Consider the following 22,190-nt stretch of genomic DNA (forward strand, 5'->3'; position numbering starts at 1 on the left):
AGGCAAAAGATCCCCAAAGTCGCACCATCAAAAAAAAAAATACTTTTAGATAATATTATAATGAAACGCGCCTTGACAGTTACATTTTGGTTTATTATAGGAGTATTACTGCTGCTAGTTTTAAGTTAGAGTATTTTCAAATATGCTATATTGCCCCAAAAAAAACAAATTCAGCAATTCCGAAACCTTTGGAAAAAGCTGTAGGTGAATGCTGGATTACAAAATTTGATGAGTTTCTGATGGTTAGTGTACAAATATGTCTACTTATATCAACTCAGAAATTTTAATGAAGCTTCTCTAGTTACGAATGCTCTCCGCACACACACAAGATGTTATACAGTTGTTTCCTTCTGAGTATACTGAAAGGGCGTCAGTAGAGGTACTCTATAATACACGATAAGAAAGGCGATACAAAGGTATACATATGTATTTGTATACACATTAGTTTAGACATTCTCGTATTTCCCAATAGAAGCATATAAAAGTCAGTAGGGGGTCGCTTGTCAAACAGATCAGACTGAAACGTAACTACGCAATGGACTTTTATTATTTGCCAGCTTCAGCTCCATGTCGTGCCGTTCTCATGGTAGCCAGGGCCGTAGGCGTTGAGTTAAATAAGAAGCTGCTGAACACCTTGGCAGGTGAACAACTAACGCCCGAATTCGTGAAGATCAATCCACAGCATACGATTCCCACTCTGGTGGACAATGGCTTCTCCATCTGGGAGTCTCAATACATTCCTAGAAGGTCAGAAATTTGTGGCTGGCGATACTTTGACTGTGGCCGACTTTTCCATTGTGGCCACAGTTTCCACATTTGTTGCGGCTGACTTTGATATTGCCAAATACCCAAATGTGGCCCGTTGGTATGAGGCCGTTCAGAAGGTAATACCCGGTTGGGATGAGGGCTTGGATGCGATGAAAGAATGGATCGCAGAGAAACGCAAAGAAAATGCAACTAAGTAAAACAAAAGAAATCAGTAAATTATGAAACAGATTGAATTATAAACATTTATATTAAATAAAGATTACAGAAATGATGCAATAGCCTGTAGCCGACTGCATAATACTCGTTCATCGCTAATAGTTAAAGATTATTTGTAATTACAATTTTAGTTGATCTCCGGAGCTCGAGAGCTCAAGCTTTAAAGCTGCCACGCCCCTTATAACTTAACTTTTTAAAAGGTGACATACGAATATGATTATCAATTAGTTCGATATATTTTGCCATCTTATATATAGATTGAGAGACAACAAAGATTTCATAAAATCAATATATAAAACTAAAAAGCTTTCCGAATTTTCCCATTCGAACATTTCACTGCAAGTGACAAGCGTTCACGATTGATGAAATTATGAATGCCAATGATAATACGCCGCGATGACATTCTGATTGCCATCGATAATACCCCACAGGGATTTCCAGAACAATATGCCACTGATTAGTAATTTTTATCAAGCATGAAAGCAAAGAGGAATTGGGTTGCGATAACATTCACATACATATGTCATGGCTTATCTGAGCTTTTACTATTCGTATAATAGCCAGAGCAGAAAGTGAGCGAATTCAGTAGTCGCTCGCACATTGAAGGCGTCGGACACGAGAATTCAGATAGTGGAAATGGACTTTTATTACTCACCTGGCTCGGCCCCGTGCCGCTCCGTTCTTATGACAGCTGCCGCTTTGGGCATTAAGCTGAACAAGAAGTTGCTCAACACTGGCGAAAAGGAGCAGTTGAAGCCGGAATTCATCAAGCTGAATCCCCAACATACGATCCCAACGCTCGTCGATAATGGCTTCGCCATCTGGGAGTCGCGTGCCATTCTGATTTACCTGGTAGAGAAATACGGCAAAGACGATTCGCTCTATCCCAAGGATCCACAGCAAAAGGCGCTAGTGAACCAGCGTCTATACTTTGACATGGGTGTGCTTTACCAGGCCTTCGCCGACTATTACTATCCACAGTTTCGTTTCAACAAGCCCGCTGATCCCGAGATCTTCAAGAAAGTCGAGGCTGCCTTTGCATTCCTGAACACCTTCCTGGAAGGAGAGCAATATGTTGCCGGCAGTCGCCTGACCATCGCCGATATTTCCATCTTATCCAGTGTATCGACCATTGTGACAGTGGGCTTCCCACTGGCCAACTATCCGAACGTGGCTAACTGGTACGAACGTGTTCAAAAAGAGACGCCCGGCTGGGCTGAGAATGTGGAAGGCTTGGAGAAGCTCAAAGAGCGCATTGCTGGAATACGCAAACAGTAAATTTATCGCAATCGCAATCCATATCGTATAACACATATTTATAATTTCTCTAAACAATAAGTTCGCAGAAAATATTAAATAAATTATATATATATATTTATGTATGTATGTATATTCCCGGCTAGTTGAACTAAGTGTATTTACTTATTTACCGAACAATCACAGAAATTAAGCATGTCGATAATTACCGGCGAGCGAGAGATAGCAAAAAGCTTCGAAGTGTTTACAAACATGCATATATACATACGTATATGTATATATGTATTTCTATGTTAATATCCGTGCATATGCACATACATATATATGTACATATATACATACATACAGCTGTATTTAACCATGAACTTCGCTGCTTCAGCTTTTGTGTACTCAGCTTATTTGCATGGCATGGTTTCTATGTATGTATGTGTGTATATATAGGCATATATTCTTATATTTCTGTACACATACATACGAACATGTGTACATATGTGTGTGCAAATCGAGCTTATTTGACGCGGCGCTAAAAATACCATATGTGTTGACTTTTTAAATGTTCTTTTTAACCTGTTGCATGCAACTCGTAAGCTTTGCGAACTCAGGCAGCTTTCATTAAACGAAGCTTTTTTTAAAGCTCTCCTTTGAAATTCTTATAGCTTTAGTGATTATCATGAATAAGTGAACTTCATAGTTTGCTAACATTCTATGCATGGTTCTATTTATTAAATTAACACTATCATATTTTTATATTTCTGAATAAAGAAGACAATTAATAAAGAAATGTTATCGCTGTATTATTAATTTCGAATGCATGAGATATATGTAGATATCGCCGCATGAATAAATATTGTTTGTATGCTCATTTTCAGAGATAAATGAGCATATTGGCTTTTTTTTTACCGTACAAAATATTTCTTTTGGATAGATATTAAAGCAAGATTTCCATATTAAATTATCTTTACAGCTTAAGCACACGCCTCAATATATTGTAGCCTCTTGAAGCGTGAACAAGTGTGACACATTCAATTGGTTCTAAATTATTATATATTCCCATATATATAACCTCCATATCAAAATGAAAGTAACAGTGACAAACCAAACATGATAAACGATTGAAAAAGTACTTAAGAGATAATATTCTATAAACTATTGCTATAAAAGCAGTTGCCGTTCCGTGCTCAAAATCAGTTTGCGGCCAACATTCGATAGCAGAGTACAATTAATACTCAATTACAACATGGATTTCTATTATATGCCCGGCTCAACCCCCTGCCGATCAGTGATCATGACGGCGAAAGCTCTGGGCGTCCAGCTGAACAAGAAAATTGTGAATGCCCTGGAGAAAGAGCAACTGAAACCAGAATTTGTGAAGATCAACCCACAGCACACGGTTCCAACGATCGTGGATAATGGCTTCGCGCTGTGGGAGTCGCGTGCCATTCTGGTCTACCTGGTTCAGAAGTACGGCAAGGACGACTCCCTCTATCCCAAGGATCCCAAGCAACAGGCTATAGTCAATCAGCGCCTATACTTTGATATGGGTGTGCTGTACAAATCATTCACTGATTACTTCCACCCAATATTCATTTTGAACAAGCCCGGAGATCCTGAAGACTTCAAAAAGATCGAGACTGCCCTCGGCTTCCTCAACACCTTCCTCGAGGGTCAAGAGTACGTGGCTGGCGATCATTTAACCATCGCTGATATTGCCATTCTGGCCACCGTTTCTACATTGGTGTCTGCCAATGTTGAGCTCAAGAGCTACCCAAATGTGGCCAAGTGGTACGCCAATGCTGAGAAGGTAGTTCCTGGCTGGTCGGAAAATTTGGAAAGTATGGCCCAGATGAAGCAGTGGTACGATGCTAAAATGAAAGACGTGAAAGCTTAAATTATTTTCCATTAAAACTATAAAGTTATTTATTGTTAAGCAGTTTGTGCAATTAATAATAATAATTTTTATTTTTAATATGAAGTCTCTGAGCTATTGTAATCGGTAATAGGGGGCATGATAATGTTTTTAATACTCTAGAGAAAGTTTTTTATACCCTGAAATCAGGGTATAATGGTTTTGTTGAAATGTATGTAACAGGCATACCCCACAAATTATATATATTCTTGATCAAGGCGACGAGCTGAGTTGATTTGGCCCTGTCCGTCTGTCTGTCTGTCCGTCTGTCTGTCTGTCCTTCTGTCCGTATGCTTGAACGCGTCGATTTCCGAAGATATAAGAGCTAGAGACTTCAAATTTTTTTGTAAAATGTTCGTAATTACAGCGCGGATATCGAGTTTATCATTAAACCGATAAAAGACCTTATCGAAAACCAGTTATAAAATTATATCTTCTACACCTTTATTGCTAAAGTCTCCAAATTTTTTATATGTGCTTATATGCAATTTATACAATTTCGGTTTTTGTTAAAATTTACCCCCCCACCCTTAAATTCACCCCCTCACCCTCACTTTTGTAAAAAGCGTATTTCAAATACTAGAGACTTGTGCTTTGGCAATTACATGCATATCCATGTTATAATCATAATCTGAAAGTTTCATGAAGATCGTACGTCCATAAAAAAAGTTATTAAACAATTAAGTTCTCATAGTAAGCGCACACTGCAGCCCATGCGTGTTTATGCGTGGGTGCTTGTGTGTGTATGGGTTTGTGTATGTGTTTGTGTATATGTGTGTGTATGTGAGTGTGTGTATGCGTTTGTGTCTGTATGCGTGTGTGTGTATGTATGCCTGTGTGTGCGTACGTGCGTGTGAAAGACGCGAAAAATTATTGAAATAGCTAACACTCCAAGGGTTCAGGGGATCTTGTAGTCGAGCAGTCTCGACTAGAGCTTTCTTACTTGGTTTTTTTTTCAGTTTGTCAAATTAACAAGTCAAGCTAGCAACTAATTATTTGCTTTCAAAAAAAAAAAAAAAAAAAAAAAAAAAGTAAATAAATAAAACAAAATAATAATAAATGAATTAACCTTAAATTATTTTATGTTTTGAATCTATTATATAAATTTGAAAATTAGTTTGGTCATAATATTCTCTAGATTCCATATCCCATATTTGAATAAAAACTCATCATGATTATGACTAAATAAAAGTATGTATATATATTTCAGTTCTTCTTGGTTTACAATTGATAAACTTAAGTTTTATCTCCAACTATTAGTCCATTTCAGTCTCCGGCTCGACTAGCTTCTGCAGCTGGCGATACTTGTGAATGGCTTTGCGTACGAATTCCGTGGTTCGCCTCACGCGTTCCGGCGTAATTTCCTCGGCTAGCATGCGACCCACATCTTGTGCCCCGCCAAAGCGTAGATAGTTAACGGCTTTGTTTGGAAACTCACAGATTTGAGTGTGCCGGCAGAGCGCGCTGGTGATGGCGCTGCCAAAGAGGATCACCCCCACGGCAGATAGCACGACGGCCACAATGCGGAAGAGCGTGGACATCAGTATGGAGGGCAACAGCCGGGACGCAAAGGCTATCAAGGGATTCATGGCAGGAGAGGGCGCAGCTGCCACAGTTGTTGTACTATCTGAAGCAACATCGGCACTAACCTGATTGGCAGGCACCAAGAAGCCCTCGTAGCCGGTCTGCACCATAATGGGGCCCGGATACGGATAGATGCCGGGCGCCCCAGTTATGGGTGCGGGATATCCCGCGGCAAGCGGTGGCAAACCTGCAGCACCGCCGTATTGACTCAGATACTGCTGAAAGGCCTCGGGCGTGATGAGGCCACCGGCATAGATGGATACCGGCTCATTGTTGCTGGCACTGGCCACATTATCACCCGGCTGTAATGGAATTATCTGAGATCTCTTTCTACCTTCATTTGGCTGTTGCTGATTTCACTTACGACTGATGGTTCCTGCGCTTCGTTGTTTCCGGCAGAAGTTTGATTCGTGGAATTGGCACTGATCAGAGCTGCCTCGTTTGAGGCGATCGGTTCGATGTGTGTGTCCGGCAGCTTATCCGTCTCCTCTATGCTATTAACAGCTGTTGCAGGGGGAGCAGTCTCCAGTGCCGGCAGCGTGCACGCTTCATAGAACATCATGAGCAGCAGCAACAGGCGCAGCGACATGTTGTATGGACTTCTGTAGCTCATCTCTATGTACCTTCAGGACGACGACTGTTTATGGCACCTGTGCTGCTCAGCGCCTTTATAGGCTCCTGCTGGCCGGGTCCATTTTAAATGTTTGTTATCCTTGTGCATTGCGCGCTCAAGTGTCCCTTCTTTTTGCACCTAATGATAGATTTTCTGGGAATTTGAATGGTTAATGCCTTTGAATGTCTTTTTCATAATTTCCCAAAATAGGCATTGTCCTTGGCTTACCTGCACAAATGGCACCTCAGGTAACTATCAGGCGAGTGAGCTAGGTAAGTTTCGCTTTACACTGGCGGGCGAAAAAGAGTGCCTGGTTCAGGCTTAGCTAATTTCCTTAACATTTCAGATTATCTAATGCCTCACGACAGCGCGTGCCTGCTTTGAAGTGGGCAAGAAAGTGCTAAAAGTTAGCCTAACATGCATTGGGGCCCACTTTCAGTTTCGTCCCCAGTTACCGCCTGACCAAGTTTCCGAGCGCCATTCATTTGGAAAGACTTGCTGCAATCAATAACAAATAAAACACGTAGCTACAACAAATTATGTAGTGGCTTAATTTTAGAATGGAAAAAAGGAGCAGACAAGCGCACGATATCCTGACCGAGTTTCGGCAGCCGCACGCCCCCACAATCCGGCTACTGTCCTCACTGTGCCACTCGCCCTTTCACTCGCGCCAAGCGCCCGTTCAGGTGAGCACACATTAGCCGAGGCGACGCGCCGCGCCTGTCGTCCAGGTAACGTTCGCTATGAAAACTAAACGAAAATAGCAAAACAAAACAGACATGAAACAAAGCGCCAAGCAGCCGCCGATGACATGAAAGTTTTGAAAATTCAAACAGGCAGACAACGACAACGAGCGACGGCGACGGATACATTGAGGGACAGACACGTCCCCAAGTTAACATAAACAGATTATATCATCAACAAAGACATCTTCAACGCAACAGCAGCACCAGCACCAGCAGCCACCAGCCAAAGGACTAGAGCTCCGCAGCGACGACAGCAGCGCTCGACACTCGCAGCCACACTGGGGAACTGCATAGACATCGACTCCGTGGCAGTGGTGCAACACAAGCTGGTGCATAGGATTGTGTGAGTATGCGGCTAGCTGGCAGCAATACCATTTCCCACATTCATAATTCAAAAAAATTAATCGAGGTAGAGCAGCTTCAATTAATATGCCAGTAACACACTCAAGTGTGAATAAATTTCCACAGCTAAGCACTTGCATACCCTAAGATATTTCTGCATTGCAATCAATTAATTTCAGTATGTCAAATTTGTAATAATAAATAAAGTAAAGTCAAGGAAAGTACCCATTCTTAATTTGTTATAAATTTTATTAGAAATATAACTTAATATATGTTAAAATCGTCTTAAAAATTCAAATAGTAAACAAAATTTTATTTTCCTTACTTAAGCTTAACAATCTGTTCAGTGCATCACTTGGCTATTTTTAAATATTTTTGATTATTTTCGTATTTATTCATAACCTGATCTCAGCCCAAATATTATTGATTTTATTGCTTAGCTTGTTTACCAGAATCATCCGTATATAAATGAAAGCAAATTAGATATTATTAGCATTCACCTTGTCGAGACCTACTGTAAGTCGTCAAGCAATTTACATTAATAAAATATTTGAAATCGATGAATTGATTTTCTGGTGTGCGAGCGACCAACTGGTGTCCTGTCGTGTGCTTGTCCAATTTAGAAAGCACTTTCAGTTGATACCCATGAATCGAACCGAACAAATTGTTACCGAGTTCGTCTACTTTCTAATTGTCAGAGGTGGCAAAATGTCGACGCCAGTGCTGTACTATCTGCCTCCGAGTCCGCCCTGTCGCAGTATTCTGCTGCTGGCCAAAATGCTCGATCTGAACTTCGAGCTAAAGATCGTCAACATACTGGAGGGGGAGCAGCTGAAGCCCGAATTCGTGGCCATGAATCCACAGCACTGTGTGCCCACCATGAACGACGAGGGATTGGTGCTGTGGGAGAGGTGATAAATGCTACAAAAGAATATCTGAATCACAACAAATAGTAATAATCGTCCATTATAGTCGCGCTATACTATCATATTTGGTTGCCGCCTACGCCAAGACGGACGAGCTGTACCCCACGGATATACGAGTGCGAGCTCTCGTGGATCAGCGGTTACACTTTGACCTGGGCACTCTCTATCAGCGCCTCACCGACTTCTATGTGAGTGGCTGACAGCAAAAAAAGTCAACATTTAACATAATAAACGTACTTCCCTCGCAGTTTCCCACAATGTTCATTGGCGCCCCCCTGGACGAGGGAAAACGAGCCAAGCTGACCGAAGCTGTAGGCTGGCTGAACTCAATACTCGAAGGTCGCGAATTCGCAGCTGCAGATCATTTCACCATTGCGGATTTGACGCTTCTTGTTACTGTCTCCCAGCTGGAGGCCTTCGAATTCGAGCTTAAGACCTACAAGCATGTCAAGCAATGGCTGGAACGATGCAAGCAGTACATGGCGCCCTACGACTACGAAGAACTCAATGCCAGCAAAGCGGCTATGTTGGCCGACATGTTCAAGGCGAAGATGAATCAAACAGGTGGCACCTAATCATATAATATTCCTAAATATATATATATATAGTTTTTAATGTGTGTATGTTGAAGTTGTATTAAATAAATTTTTAGTTTTTGGCTTTCAATGAAAAATTAAAGAAATTTTGTTATTAGAGTATAGATATAGATAGATATAGATATAGATATAGATATAGATATAGATATAGATATAGATATAGATAAGTATTAGATATAGATATAGATATAGATATATATATATATAGATATAGATATAGATATAGATATAGATATAGATATAGATATAGATATAGATATAGATATAGATATAGATATAGATATAGATATAGATATAGATATAGATATAGATATAGATATAGATATAGATATAGATATAGATATAGATATAGATATAGATATAGATATAGATATAGATATAGATATAGATATAGATATAGATATAGATATAGATATAGATATAGATATAGATATAGATATAGATATAGATATAGATATAGATATAGATATTAGATATAGATATAGATATAGAATAGAATATAGATAAGATATAGATATAGATAATATAGATATAGATATAGATATATAGATATAGATATAAATACCTACCTCTATTATCATTTAATTTGATCTTATGCTGTTTGGTATGCCGCATCAAACTAAATTTAAGCTAAGCTAAGTTAAGCTAAACTCTAAATGGGTGCACCTCGGGGTCAATAAAATGGCTTAGAACTCTTTTGAAAAGCAGTTGTGAGCGCGCAGATAACTGCCAATCACAGAAAAATGAAATCCACTTATAAATAGCTTACCAAACTCGGCTGGAGGTGCCACAGGCGTGGGCTGTGGCAGAAACTAACGATTGGCTCTCGCGCCACCTGCAGCTGTGGGTGGGGCAGTTTCATAAAAACCTCAACTTAAATTTAATGATACGAAAAAAGGCAGGTGAACTGGCCAGCGGGGCCAGGGGCTGTGGGGCAGCTGGGAAGCTGTGCAGCTGGGGTGGCGCCTAGCTATTTTTAAAGCACACACAAGCTGCCGCAGGACGCTGAGCCACTGACAGGATATTATCGCGATGCTCGTCACTCGGCACATAGCAGTTTCATTTTGGCCGCTGGAGATGGCGGCCGCTTGGTTAACTTTGGTGTTGGCACTGATTTCGGTGGTCAATGGTCAACGGGCTGCTGGCAGTAAGCAAGCGCAGCTGTGGCTAGGTAAGTCGCCTCGGCATAGAGCTGCATTCGAATGCCTTATTGATGAGTGTCCATGCACAGATTGCAGCTGCCTGCACGCCAACGAGCGCAACGCCACACAATGGGGCAGCGTTAGCATTAATGCCAGCCATGCGCTGGGCGCCAAAAACAACTGCCTGATGATCTTCATTGGCGGCATGGCCGACGAGCTGGTGGCCTTTCAGCTGCAGCAGCTGCAGCTGCGACCCGGGTGAGTAGCAACGCTTCCGGCCGTAGTAAGCCAGCCGTACAGTCGCTGTCGTCCGTCGGCTGCCACCCACTGTAGCTGTGGCATGCCGTATCCAAATCGATCAGAGATCTGGATCTGTCAGCCATATAGGCAGCTGCGCGACAGCCATCAAAATGCGTCGACCATCGAGGAAATATGTGAATGCAATGTAATTAAAATACCTTCTGAAGGCCACCATGGCTGGGGGGTCCGTGGAGCCGTGCTCGGCACGCCTGGTTATTTATATAAATGTTCGCAAATTTGTGTCAATTTTTATGAAATTTGCAGCTATTTTAGCTGCATTAAAATAACCCATGAAAAAAAAAAAAAACAAGAGGAAGAAATTATTAAAAAAATTTCGAAATCGATTTGTCAATAAAATTGCTCAGCACCGGCGCCACAAATTTCAGTGGAGCTTGGGCAGAGCGTTGGACACAACGTTGGCCGCTGTCGTAGCGACCAGATTTATTGGTGTAAAAGTGCAAAATCGCTGGCAAAACGCTCGCAAATCGCGTGTAAATCGCTTGTGAAACGTTTGTGAATCGCTTGTGAATAGTTTGTGAATCGCGCAGCTCAAAATGTCTATGGATCCGGCTGTTTCACTGGAGGATCTGGAACGCGTGAGTGAATATAATGTAGTGTACGCCATGATTTCTAGTATCCATGTCCCCCATCTCTGGCCAGCGACGTCGCCGGGCCAGCTCAGCGCGCAAAGCTTCGCAGACGCCACAACCACCGCCTCAGCTGGCAACTGACTCGGAGGCAATGGCCGTCATCAACGAGATATTCAATCCCAGGCTCAAGCTGCCAGAGAGCACTGGCCATTACACACTGCCCGAGGAGCTAACAGCCGATGATCATGTGTCGCCGCAGGATTTGGACATTGCCAAGCTGGCGGAATTGAAGGAAGTAAGTGTTGGTTGAATGGCAAGCCCCAAATATGCCTGATCGGCCGATTTTCAAAAGGTGTTCACGCTCTTCGACACGGACTGTGACGGGCTGATATCGAAAGATGATCTGCGATTCACCTACACGGCCCTCGGCAATGAACCCAACGAACAGCTGCTGGAGCAAATGATGTCGGAGGCACAGGAACCCTTGGACTATGAGGCCTTTGTCCAGCTGATGTGCCGTCGCACCATAGAGCTGGATCCGGAGGAGGTTCTGCTGGAGGCCTGGAGCAAATGGGACGATCACGGCACGGGCATGATCGATGAGAGAAAGTGGGTGCAGTGCTCCAAATGCCCATGTCGTGTGCCTAATTAAAAAGCTTTCCCACCCAATAGAATCTACGAGGAGCTTACCAACTACGGCGATAAAATGACCATCAGCGAGGCAAAGGAGGCGCTCAGCCATGCGCCTATGGCCAAGCCCAAAACCCTCGAGGAACCGCCCATGATTGATTATCCCGCATTCTGTCGTATGCTTGGGGGAATGCGTAAACGCAAAAATAAGTAAAGCGAAGATAAAGTGAAAATGCTGGAGCTGGCAACAGTCGGATAAAATAAATAAACTCAAGAATTTTCCTAAATTTCATCATGTTTCTATAGCATAGTTATCTCATTTTATTGTCAAAACTTTATTGAATTGCTATTTTGTTTTGTTTTGTGTAGATGCTGTAGATGCCGTGTAGTAGCTAACAATTTTGTGATCCTTATAAACTGATAATATATTATAATATTTTTTTTTTTTTCCCTTTTTTTCCCCTTAAAAGCAGAAGCAGTATCAATTTGCGAACGTAATTGAAACGTTTGCATATAGCCAAGTATATCTGCTATTTTCTGTTATGAGAAGAATAATGAATGTTTTAAAAACCAATTATACATGAAAATATTTGGCAAAATACATTTTTACACTTTATTTCTACAGTTTATATGTCTGCTTCATTCTTAGCATCAATTTTACTGAAAGTGTATGTATTTATTAAAAAATGTTCTATTCTGCGTTTCTATAAATATATGGGTTTAATATGGTTTGCTTTTAATTGTAGCATAAAATCGAAACAAAATAATATACATTGTATTACAGTAACGTACAGCAATATAATGCTAAAATTTAAATAGATATAATTGGATCTAAGCAAAAGATATTTACCTCTATACTCAACCTATAGCTTCCTTATTCTCTTTGCATAAAATACTCAGCTAGCGTTAAACACAAAACTTCACCTATCAAATTTTTTCCATATGTTATTATTATTATTATTATTTATTTAATAATTTTTTTTTTTTGCGCGTTACGCTTCGACTAGTTTTATGAAAAGTCCCACACTGATCCTAATTCTAACTACAGCATCTCTTACCGTTGTCACTCCCCATAGTCTTTTAAGAACTTGAACATACTTGTTGTTGTAGCATCTGTCGTGCGGCTTCTGTGTTCACCTTAACGCCAACTTTTGTTAGACTTTTTATCAAAATAAATGATGTAGAACCAAGCGAATGGCAGTGCAACATTTTATTTAATGGCAGCTCGCTGGTCGCTTGCCTATTTTTAGGCTTGACCAACGAACCGGCCAAGCGGCCAATAAATTTTCAACATCATTTGATTCCGGCCATTTGTGTGGCACAAATTCTGCCATATGATTAGCGCTGTGCGGCAATTCTTGATATGCAATTTTTGTGACAGCTGCTTGGACACCGTCGAGGTCTTTCCGTATCTGAGGGAGCCCGTCATCGAGAACTCAACGCTGGCGTCGTACACTTGGTGCCAGCACAGTGCGACGGCTCGCAATGCCACGCCCATATACAGTGGCGGAAGGCTGCTGGGACTGAGACTTAGCTTTCAGCAGCCGCCCACAAGGCTGGGCGACTGGACCTTGAATCTGACGGCGAGCTATCGATTCCTTAAGCAAGGTGAGCAAATGTAAATCGATTAATAAATTTACGAATTCATGTTCACCTCGTTCGTTCCACGCCTGAGCGCAGAGCTCTTCAAGACGAACGGTCGACTGGTGCCGCACAGCTTCTGCGATTTCTATTTCTTTGCCAGCACCGGAATCGAGGGGAATCTGGGCGAGGGCTACTTCCACTCGCCGCGCTTTCCGGCCAACTATCCGGCGCACATCAAGTGCGCGTACAAGTTCATTGGCCGCCCGGACAGCCGTGTGGAGCTGCTATTCGAGGAGCTGCAGCTGCCGCCAGTGGTCAGCGGCGGCTGTCAACTGGACGCACTGACCATCTTCGATGCGGAGTCGGCGCACATGGATGCCGTCATAGATGTGCTCTGCGCCCCGTGCCCCACGCGCCGCATACTGAGCAGCGGACCCGATCTGCTGCTGGAGTTTAATGCCAGCTCGAATCGCACAGCCAAAGGCTTTCGTGGTAAATACAAGTTTGTGCCCAATGAGCAGCAGGCGCTGCCTGTGCCGCCAATCCTGGAGGCAGCCAGCATAGCGATAAAGCAGACGCCCGCCAAGACGAACAGTGTTCAAGTGGAGGGCGACGAGAAGGCGGGGAAGGATGCGCGGCCCGGACATAGAAATCGTAAGTTGGCGCCCCATAAATTAGCCATAGATTTTAGTTATCCCGATTCTGACTCATGCCACACGGACTCAATCGAATTATGTTAATCGCTAACCGCAAGCAAATGGCGGCAAACTTCTTCCTCCGGCCTCGCAATTGCCGCAAAATGCTGCCAGCTTCCGCCTGTCGGTCTGGCTGCTGGCAGCGGATGTGGCCAATTGACTTGCACGGGTGGGTGGGTGCCAGTCGCTGAGCTACTTCAAGGCTCAGTCTGCTTCAATCTGTCGATAAGTTGAAATGGTGCACTCGGCGCTGCTGACAGCTCTTTATTTGATGGCCGCCATTTGGCAGACGTCGCCCAAGTTATCCTGTGCTGGAGTTGCTAGAGGCAGTGAGTGCATATTAAGCCATCTATGTATTTATTGAATTAGATCTACACATGTACAAAAGCCTAAAATCTAGAATACAAATTTAAGCAGCGACCACAATATGGCTGCAGCTCCACTGCAAACGATGAACTGCAGCGCCCGATGGAGTATATAAAATCTGCGTGAAAGAAGAGGAAATCAGGAGTTCGAGTATAAAATCCGAATCAATTGGAATCAGTTTAGATTAGCTTTACCGTTTCAATTTTTTTTTGCCGCGCTCCACTGACTCAGGCTCCTCCTTGGCAACAAAGATGCGCATGCCGGCAATAGCTATATACAAATAATCATCCCAGTCCATGGTGTTCATATCGAAGTGAAAGAGCTGTTGGTCTTCTGGGGAGAGGCGTTGCCACAGCTTCTGAGTATTGTGCGACTCGAAATACCAGTTGGAGTTGGTGAACGGGAACAGGGTCTCCACATTCTTATGTATCTTCTCGTAGAGCTTAAGCATGCGAGGGGTGCGGCCTCTCAAGCGCAGCACCACGTCAATGCAGTAGCCGGGCAGAATGTGGTAGAAGAAGGCGGCCAACTTGAACAGCCAAGGCGTGGTCGTGGTATGCAAAAAGGGCAGCCATATCATTCTGCTCAGAGGGTAGACATAACCAAGGCTTTCCGCTTTCGATTTGATGCTACCCCAGCTGAGCATGTTGCTCTCACTAGGCACGTAGTTGTAGATGGTCGGCGGGCATTGCTCAGTAGTCGAGGCAGCTGCGGCAATTGGTTCCTGGAGGCGTGCGGCAGTGTCTTTGGCTGTCTGCCAAGCGCAGGCCAAGATCAGGTTGGAGCAGTAGTCCACAGGCACCAAGTGGGCGTGTGTCTGGAGGTTGAGACAGATAATTCTCAAAACTCCGATTGCCGTGCCAAGGAATATGGAAATGGGACCATAGAGATTGTCAACCCAGCCAGAGACGGGCTCCTTATAGCTGCCAATAACTGAGCATATGATGTGATATATATTTAACCTACGATCATTTGATCATTCCACTTACTAATGCCCGGCCGAACAATGCATATGGGCAGACCAGCAGCTTCCGTCTGGACCAGCTGCTCCGCCAGGGCCTTTGTGTAGGTGTATGTATTGGGAAACTTGCCCGACAGAACTGGCGCCATGCCGTCGATCAGCTCATCGCTGAGCCGCTCTCTCAGCGCCAGAATTGTGCCTACGCTGCAGGTCAGGTGCTCCGGATAGTAGCATTCGCCAATGCGCTTGATGACACAGTTAGAGTATGCCGTCGATATATGCACAAATGTCTCCAAACGTTTCATCTGCTTGGCCAGCTGCAGCATGAGGCGAGTGGTGCGCGTGTTGATGTCCAGGGCCACATGCAGCGGCTCCATAAAGCGCACTGTTGCCGCGCTGTGCACCACCACCTGCACCTCCTCCATCAGCAACTGGCGATCCGCCTCACTCAGACCCAAGTCCGCCTGCTGGCAATCACCGGCAATGGGCACTATGCGAGCCCAGCAACTGGGCTTCGATTTGAGCAGCAAGGCGAAAACCTAATACGAATGATGCCAATTGGAGTCGCTTTTCTGGTTAGTCTTGTGGTTTACTTACGCCTTCGTCCTTCCATTTTGCCAGCCGTTGCAGTATACCCTCTCCCCTCTTGGCTCTGATTAGCACATAGATGCGTTTGACATCTGTCGCTCGCAGCAGCTTCTCAATTACCACTAAAAGGGAAACCACGAATAGCAATCAAAACTCTGTCTTAGCTTCAACTTTATTAACATAAATGTTTCATATAAAGATTTAATTAAATAAATTTTGTTAAGGACTGAATAATTACGATTAACGTAATACAGGTGTAACTTTGTTAACCATTTAAAAATATCAATTTTTTATCTACGATATATAGGTATCGAGAATACTTGAATATGTACATATATCAAATTTAAAGTCTTGTTGCTTATGATATTTCTGAATTCATATGCAGGGTACAACCGTACTCATACGAAAAAATCATTATCGATTCGACATACTGATTACATACATTCTCACAGAAGCAAAATGAAATTAGTATTCAAGTTGGTCAATGGGCTCACGCTATAATTATGGCATCTCCCAAATTGGTAAGAAACCAAGAATACCCGACAATTCAACGAAAATGGTATGAGAGGCACTACTTATACTCATACTCCAAATATTAACACTTGCAAATGTACATATATGAACAAATAATTTAGACACGATTAGTTTTGCTTATTTCCTCATTAGAAACTGGTTTCTAGCACTAGAACTTTTGTTTTGATACAATAGATTATGCATAGATCTGATTCAGTTGCGTTATTGTTAGAATTCCATGTTAATAGTTACGAAAGACTAAGTGCAATCCAGTACTTTTCTTTTTCATTTATTAATAGATTTTGTTAAACCATTATACAAATTTTAATGAGTACAAAGTTTAGGTATTGTTTTGCACTCCAATATTATTGATTATACTTAGGGATATTTATGCCTTTTTTCGTAGGTACAACCAGGCGCGTTAATTTTAGTTTGATTGATTTAGAGAGAAGCTGCTCAAAAATTGTTCAATATTTCCTTATTAATCAAGAATATACATTTTTTCACGTTTTTCCTAGAAATTCTTTAAAAGTTATTTCCATTTCACATTTTAAATTTCAATATATTATGCGATTACAAATTGTTCAATCACAAATCACTTATTTACAAATTTTCCACAGTAAATTTCGAATACCTTTCCCCAAAAATCCGCTGCCGCCAGTAATAAAAACTGTTTTATTTCTGTAAAAGTTTTGAATTTCGGATGTCATTTCGTATTCACTATCCATCTTTCAATAGCACAACACAAGTACCGAAGGAAAGCGGAGATTTTGTAGTGCGAAAAGAAGTTAATGCAGTCGAGGCTGCCGCTTGAATGAGGGTAGCTCAGAACGGGCTTACGATATTTATACCAAAAACGAAATTGCACAGTTGATGGGTTTTGTAATGAACCAGTCGGATTGGAAGTACTATATGATATAATCGAAGGAACCACATATTATTTATATACACTTGCAGTCAGTCTCTTGGCAGTCGAGAACTCAGACTTTGAAGTAGCTAAAAGCCTGCATTGTAAGTGGTTGACAATTTACGAATACGAAATTTCCGTATTTAAAATTTAACGCATCCAAACCATTGATTACTGGCTGAACTGACAGCTTAGATAAGTACAAAACGTTGTCGACACGTTCCATTAAGTAGCTCAAAGGGTTATCCAGTTTACCAAGTGCAATATCAGTGCGTAATGCTAATACAGCTTATTCTTGAGATGATTTGTTTTGTAGTTGCCTCTGTTTCCCCAAAAATTTTTCTTTTTATTATTCATTCTATTTGTTTATTAAAAATGAAGGCAAAAGTCTGGTTTGCATGTTTGTCTCCTGTATATAATTTTAGATTTATGTATATTTTATACAATTGAATTCCTCTCGAAGGTAAGCCATTTTTTAATTACGTCAAATATTTAATTAAATATGCAGATTTATACTAAACGTTTCATTTAAATCTGTTAATTAAAAAGAAATATAAAATCTTAATCAGTCGGAATTCTGATAATTGTTAGAATTCCCAGCTGCTACTTTAAATTTCCTATATGGCTCTCTAGCAATGACGTTGGGACGAGTCGACGAGCATATATATGCATATATTGGTTCGTGACCTCAAATCATTTGGTGTTAAGTGGAGCACTCGAGTAGAGTTATCTTACTTGTTTTTGTGATAAAAGTGATGTAATTTGTGCGAATAATATTCAAAAAGACATTGTTTTTATCTAAAGTTCCGTTTTTAACTATTGCACAAAGTACGTGGTACTACGAAAATATTTACCCACAAATACTCGTCAGCTAATATGTGCCTTTGCACTGACGTAGACTAAGTAAGCAATGAAACAGAGTTGAATTGAGTTAATTGCATCTACAAATTTTCAATTTCTAAATGTATAGAATGCAAAACTGCAGAATGGAAGTTGAGAATAATAAATATTGCGTCTTATTTCCATAATTTAAATATACATAAATTTACAATTTGAAAAGATTTCAACAATAACTAAACAGCAATGCTAAGCCTTTAAAACCAACGCATAGAGCGGATACGGCTGCAGTTTCTTGGCCTGTACCGATTCCTCAAGCCATTTCACGTTGAGATGACGGCAGCTGCGACGGTAGAGGGGTCTGCAAAATATTATTATATTATCCAATATTAATTTTATAGAGTAGTTAAGGAAATATCATTATTCGTACCTCAGTTCCGCCAAATCTACATTTTTTGTTGTGTTATGGAATACTAATGTAGCCTCCCTTGAATTTTCAGTCAAGATGCCACCATTTCGTATGAATGCATCCTTGTGCTTGGATTGCGCCGCATCCGCTGCAAAGTATGCAACCTGGCCTCTAAATAAATTACTATCCTCGCTCTTATCTTCCGCTATAAGATCTTCGGATGATTTACTTTCTACTTTTACAACGGGTGTTGCTTTCTTTGGTTTGAAGAAATCCATCAGACTTCCTTTAGATGCCGCTGGGGACGGTTCCATCTTGGCCATTTTTCGTGGACCCTTTGATGGTGTTGCTTGCTCATCATCAGAGCCGCCGCTCTTGGATCTTTTACCTTTCTTGCTACTGCTTGCCGTTTCCTTGGAACACTTGCCTTTTTGCGGCGTCTTTTCCAGGTTTAGTCCATTGGGCTGGGCGTCATCACTGTCCGCATTACAATTGGCCAGCAGCAGATCCACGTTCACATTGTTTTTAGATGCTGCATAAAGCTGTTCCAGATGTGCCAGATCATTAGCTTCTTTGGCACATTTGTCGCTGCGCAGACGCGTGATGCGCGGAAAGCGAATAGAAATGCCGCCTGCAGTGTGCGCCTCCGATTGTGTGAACTCTGCGCCCGTTATTTCCCACACTGGCATTTTCTCCGGCGTCTTGGCTAGCACATCGGGTATCAGTGATTTTTTGCAATGTAGCCAATGAGGAATTTTATTCGCATCGGCGCGCTCTGTGAGTTTCATCAGTGATTCATGGATCTCATCGTTGGTGGCATCATCGAGGCCAGAGTGCACTTTGGTAACCGTCTTCCAGAGATGGTCGCGTGCATCATAACAGCCCATTAGAAAGATGCTGAGTACACCGCCCTTCTTGCCCGAGCCATACCAAGCGCCCAGAACAACCAAATCGGCTGTGTCTGCCATTTTTCCCCCAAAAAGATAATCCTTTTTTACTTTGAGCCAGTTACGTTTGCCCGGCTGATATGTGCTGCTGGGACTCTTGAGCACAACACCCTCCAGATTGGCTTGAAGCACCTTAGCGGTCATCAGTGCCAACTCGTTTTTGGTCTTCAAGAACTCCGATTCGGACAGTTGCACATGGGACTTGATGGGTTGAATGTTTTGCTCTAGAATCTCGCGACGTTTGCAAAATGCACTAAAACATATTATTAACACTAGCTTTATAGTGCAATATCGTTAGCTTTCTACTTACAGCTGGGTCAGATCATCGCCATCATAGAGCAAGCAGTCAAAAACAAAGAGGCAAATCGAGGCATTGGCATAGGTATGCTTCTTGTGCGCACCCAATGTGCCAAAGGGAAGCAAAGCGCCCGTTTCTGTGTCCACCAGAATGATTTCTGAATCAAGTATCATATCACCGGCACCAGGAAAGGCGCGTGGTATATAATCCTTTAGGTCCTTGATTTTGTGATCCATCACTGGCTTCAGATTTCTACTGAAAAACTTGAATTCGGCGCCCTTTTTGTGAATTTGTACTCTTTCGCCATCATATTTGATCTCGCTATATAGGCCGCCGGGATTCTTTTTGAACGCTTCCTCTACAGACTTGCAGGCATTGGCCAGCATGGGCGAAATGGGCGTCATTACCTGAATAGCACTAGTTTCCTTCTTCGCCTTTTTTGCTGTCGTCTTTATAGGAGTTTTGAGAGACGTGCCTTCCTTGCCAGCAAAATTCTGTACAATAGCTGCGAGGTCTCGAGAGCTCTGATACGCTGGATATGCCTGTGGTCCAAATGCATCCAGAATATGCCGTGCCCGTGCATTAATTCGCAGATCCTGTTTGATCAGCCTGATGAACGTGCGCAAATCTAAATCTGTAGCCTGCTTACACAACTTTTGCAAAACTTCCGTTTGCTCATCCTCCTTTGTGCGCTGCTCCAGCTGACACAGCATCTTTTCCACCTCATGTAAGTAGAGTCTACTTTGGGTTTGTGGCTTCAGTTTGCTGGAGGTGGCAAAGTGTTTGCGAAGGGTTTCGGAAATGTCTCCATCTGCAAAAAAAAATAGCAATCTTAGAAAGGTTTCTAAACAGGTGCCAAGTGCTGATTACCTTGTTCCAAGTCCAGATGCATTTCCTGCTGGTCGACATGGAAGATGCGTGCGAACAACTTGAGCAACGCCTTGTTTTGCAAATTATAAACACGTTGTGTGGAGTCTGGTATGAGAAACTGCACCCACTGCAACAGGTCGCCCTGAAATCCGTCACCACTGCTTCCTTTCTTGAAAAAGAGCTCCAGTTTCTCAACCTTGCGTAGGTAGCTCGACTCAGCTGCTATTTCATCACAGACGCGTCGAAATGTGTCCAGCTTGTTGTCTTCATTCTCTACATGTTTGCTGCCCATGGTTCTTGTCCAAATTCGAGAAATGTTTGCTATACGACAATTGTTGGCTAACAGTTTCAGCATATATTATAATACTTCTATTATTACGCTTTATCTTTACTTTCAGAGCATTGCAAGCTGCTCTACGACTCGCGCGTCAACAAGTCCGGCATCTTCGAATCGAATCAGCTGCTGAGTTCGCTTATCGGTGTTCCGATAAATAAGAACAGCGACTCTGCTAAGGTCGTGCAATGCCGTTACGAATTTAAAGCGCAAAAACCAGAAGTGATTCAAATTAAGTTTCACGACTTTAACATACCCACTGAACATGAGAATTCCAGCCGCTGCCGGGACGAGGACGCATTGCATGTGCTGACAGAAGTGGGGGGTAAATATGAGACGCAAGAACTACTCTGTGGCGCATTCTTGCCCAAGCCGCTGATGTCGAACAGTCAGCAGCTGCAATTGCAATTCGTGGGCAAATATCCGCCAAAAATGACAAACAAAGTGCAGTATTATGGATTTCGAGCAGAATACCGCTTTCTTACAAGTAAGGCTTTCACGGTGCAGGTGAAACGTATTTAAAAAATGTTTAACAATTTTATTGTCTTTAGACTATGGCATTTTATCAGGCGTGCAGCAAGGAAACGAATGCACATTTGTTTACAACAGCCGCGACAGGATTAGTGGTCTATTTCATTCCCCAAACTTTCCTGGCTATTATCTGGAGAATGTTGTTTGCAATTACTATTTCTATGGAGCTGATGAACGCGTTGTTCTGCGTTTCACGTACTTTGACGTCGAAGGCATTAGCACGTATGTTTAAAGTTATAGTAATTTTAAGTTATTTATTAGTATTTCTGTTTTTTAGATGTGACCATCACACGGCTAGCGACTATGTGGAATTTTCGAATTTCATGAGTACAGATCGAAAGTTCAGCAAGTATTGTGGAAAATTACCCGACTTTGAAGTGCGTTCAGATGGACGATTCTTTCGTGTATCCTTTTATTCGAATGACCGATTTGTGGCCAATGGTTTTCGCGCACTCTATACATTTGAATCGATTGATTTGAAAATGAATCCAGATTTAGGGGACAGTACTGTGTCCATGCAAAGCTACGTGTCAGGCGGAATGCAATTTATACCGAAGATTATAAGCATACCCTTAACTATTGTAATCTCACTCTCGCAATATAGAAATTGAAAATAAAGTAGTGAACAGGTGGAAGCTTTTGTGTTCCTCTTCGTTTCAAATTGATAAATAACGATAGTCATCGATAGTCAACCAAATAAATACGGCAGCACTGTGCATCTGCACGCCTTTACC

At 42.2% G+C, this 22,190-nt stretch overlaps 8 protein-coding genes and 1 pseudogene across 10 annotated transcripts; 6 read left to right on the forward strand and 3 right to left on the reverse strand.

Moving 5' to 3' along the window:
* The first annotated feature begins 474 nt into the window (after positions 1–474).
* Positions 475–1,085, forward strand: LOC108608597 (glutathione S-transferase D2-like; annotated as a pseudogene).
* A 460-nt stretch (positions 1,086–1,545) lies between these two features.
* LOC149270568 (glutathione S-transferase 1-1-like) lies at positions 1,546–2,392 on the forward strand. Its single transcript, XM_089462059.1, has one exon. The coding sequence runs from the start codon at positions 1,621–1,623 to the stop codon at positions 2,260–2,262; it is 642 nt and encodes a 213-aa protein (XP_089318185.1). The 5' UTR covers positions 1,546–1,620; the 3' UTR covers positions 2,263–2,392.
* Positions 2,393–3,145: 753 nt separating this feature from the next.
* LOC108608595 (glutathione S-transferase D5-like) lies at positions 3,146–4,213 on the forward strand. Its single transcript, XM_018000043.2, has one exon. It carries the CDS (start codon positions 3,479–3,481, stop codon positions 4,127–4,129), a length of 651 nt encoding a protein of 216 aa, XP_017855532.2. The 5' UTR covers positions 3,146–3,478; the 3' UTR covers positions 4,130–4,213.
* A 1,038-nt stretch (positions 4,214–5,251) lies between these two features.
* LOC108608592 (uncharacterized) lies at positions 5,252–6,344 on the reverse strand. The gene is made up of 2 exons (XM_018000037.2): positions 6,096–6,344; positions 5,252–6,033 (listed from the first exon to the last, which is right to left on the reverse strand). The coding sequence occupies exons 1-2, from the start codon at positions 6,342–6,344 to the stop codon at positions 5,404–5,406; spliced, it is 879 nt and encodes a 292-aa protein (XP_017855526.1). The 3' UTR covers positions 5,252–5,403.
* A 961-nt stretch (positions 6,345–7,305) lies between these two features.
* GstD11 (Glutathione S transferase D11) lies at positions 7,306–9,034 on the forward strand. 3 transcript variants are annotated; one of them, XM_018000040.2, is made up of 4 exons: positions 7,306–7,433; positions 8,131–8,343; positions 8,405–8,546; positions 8,607–9,034. In XM_018000040.2, the coding sequence occupies exons 2-4, from the start codon at positions 8,141–8,143 to the stop codon at positions 8,931–8,933; spliced, it is 672 nt and encodes a 223-aa protein (XP_017855529.1). In that variant the 5' UTR covers positions 7,306–7,433; positions 8,131–8,140; the 3' UTR covers positions 8,934–9,034. The 3 variants fall into 3 exon arrangements, with proteins under 3 accessions (XP_017855529.1, XP_089318184.1, XP_017855528.1); XM_089462058.1 differs by lacking the exon at positions 7,306–7,433 and adding an exon at positions 7,939–7,948; XM_018000039.2 differs by lacking the exon at positions 7,306–7,433 and having other exon boundaries at positions 7,956–8,343.
* Positions 9,035–9,970: 936 nt separating this feature from the next.
* On the forward strand, positions 9,971–22,111 carry Sol1 (CUB domain-containing protein Sol1). Its single transcript, XM_018006238.2, has 7 exons — positions 9,971–10,125; positions 10,186–10,354; positions 12,998–13,224; positions 13,297–13,854; positions 20,990–21,412; positions 21,477–21,678; positions 21,734–22,111. Exons 1-7 carry the CDS (start codon positions 9,987–9,989, stop codon positions 22,065–22,067), a joined length of 2,052 nt encoding a protein of 683 aa, XP_017861727.2. The 5' UTR covers positions 9,971–9,986; the 3' UTR covers positions 22,068–22,111.
* Positions 10,382–12,811, forward strand: LOC108608594 (uncharacterized). Its single transcript, XM_018000041.2, has 4 exons — positions 10,382–10,992; positions 11,057–11,281; positions 11,339–11,595; positions 11,659–12,811. The coding sequence occupies exons 1-4, from the start codon at positions 10,951–10,953 to the stop codon at positions 11,828–11,830; spliced, it is 696 nt and encodes a 231-aa protein (XP_017855530.1). The 5' UTR covers positions 10,382–10,950; the 3' UTR covers positions 11,831–12,811.
* Positions 14,230–17,637, reverse strand: LOC108608591 (fatty acyl-CoA reductase wat-like). Its single transcript, XM_018000036.2, has 5 exons — positions 16,958–17,637; positions 15,820–15,932; positions 15,251–15,761; positions 14,456–15,194; positions 14,230–14,379 (listed from the first exon to the last, which is right to left on the reverse strand). The coding sequence occupies exons 1-5, from the start codon at positions 17,049–17,051 to the stop codon at positions 14,292–14,294; spliced, it is 1,545 nt and encodes a 514-aa protein (XP_017855525.1). The 5' UTR covers positions 17,052–17,637; the 3' UTR covers positions 14,230–14,291.
* Positions 18,224–20,996, reverse strand: DNAlig3 (DNA ligase 3). The gene is made up of 4 exons (XM_018000035.2): positions 20,592–20,996; positions 19,734–20,532; positions 18,498–19,676; positions 18,224–18,428 (listed from the first exon to the last, which is right to left on the reverse strand). Exons 1-4 carry the CDS (start codon positions 20,944–20,946, stop codon positions 18,317–18,319), a joined length of 2,445 nt encoding a protein of 814 aa, XP_017855524.1. The 5' UTR covers positions 20,947–20,996; the 3' UTR covers positions 18,224–18,316.
* Positions 22,112–22,190: the final 79 nt, after the last annotated feature.

Source organism: Drosophila arizonae, chromosome 2 (assembly GCF_054131065.1).
Source record: "Drosophila arizonae isolate 15081-1271.41 chromosome 2, UAZ_ARI_1.0, whole genome shotgun sequence".
NCBI classification, from domain to species: Eukaryota; Metazoa; Arthropoda; class Insecta; order Diptera; family Drosophilidae; genus Drosophila; species Drosophila arizonae.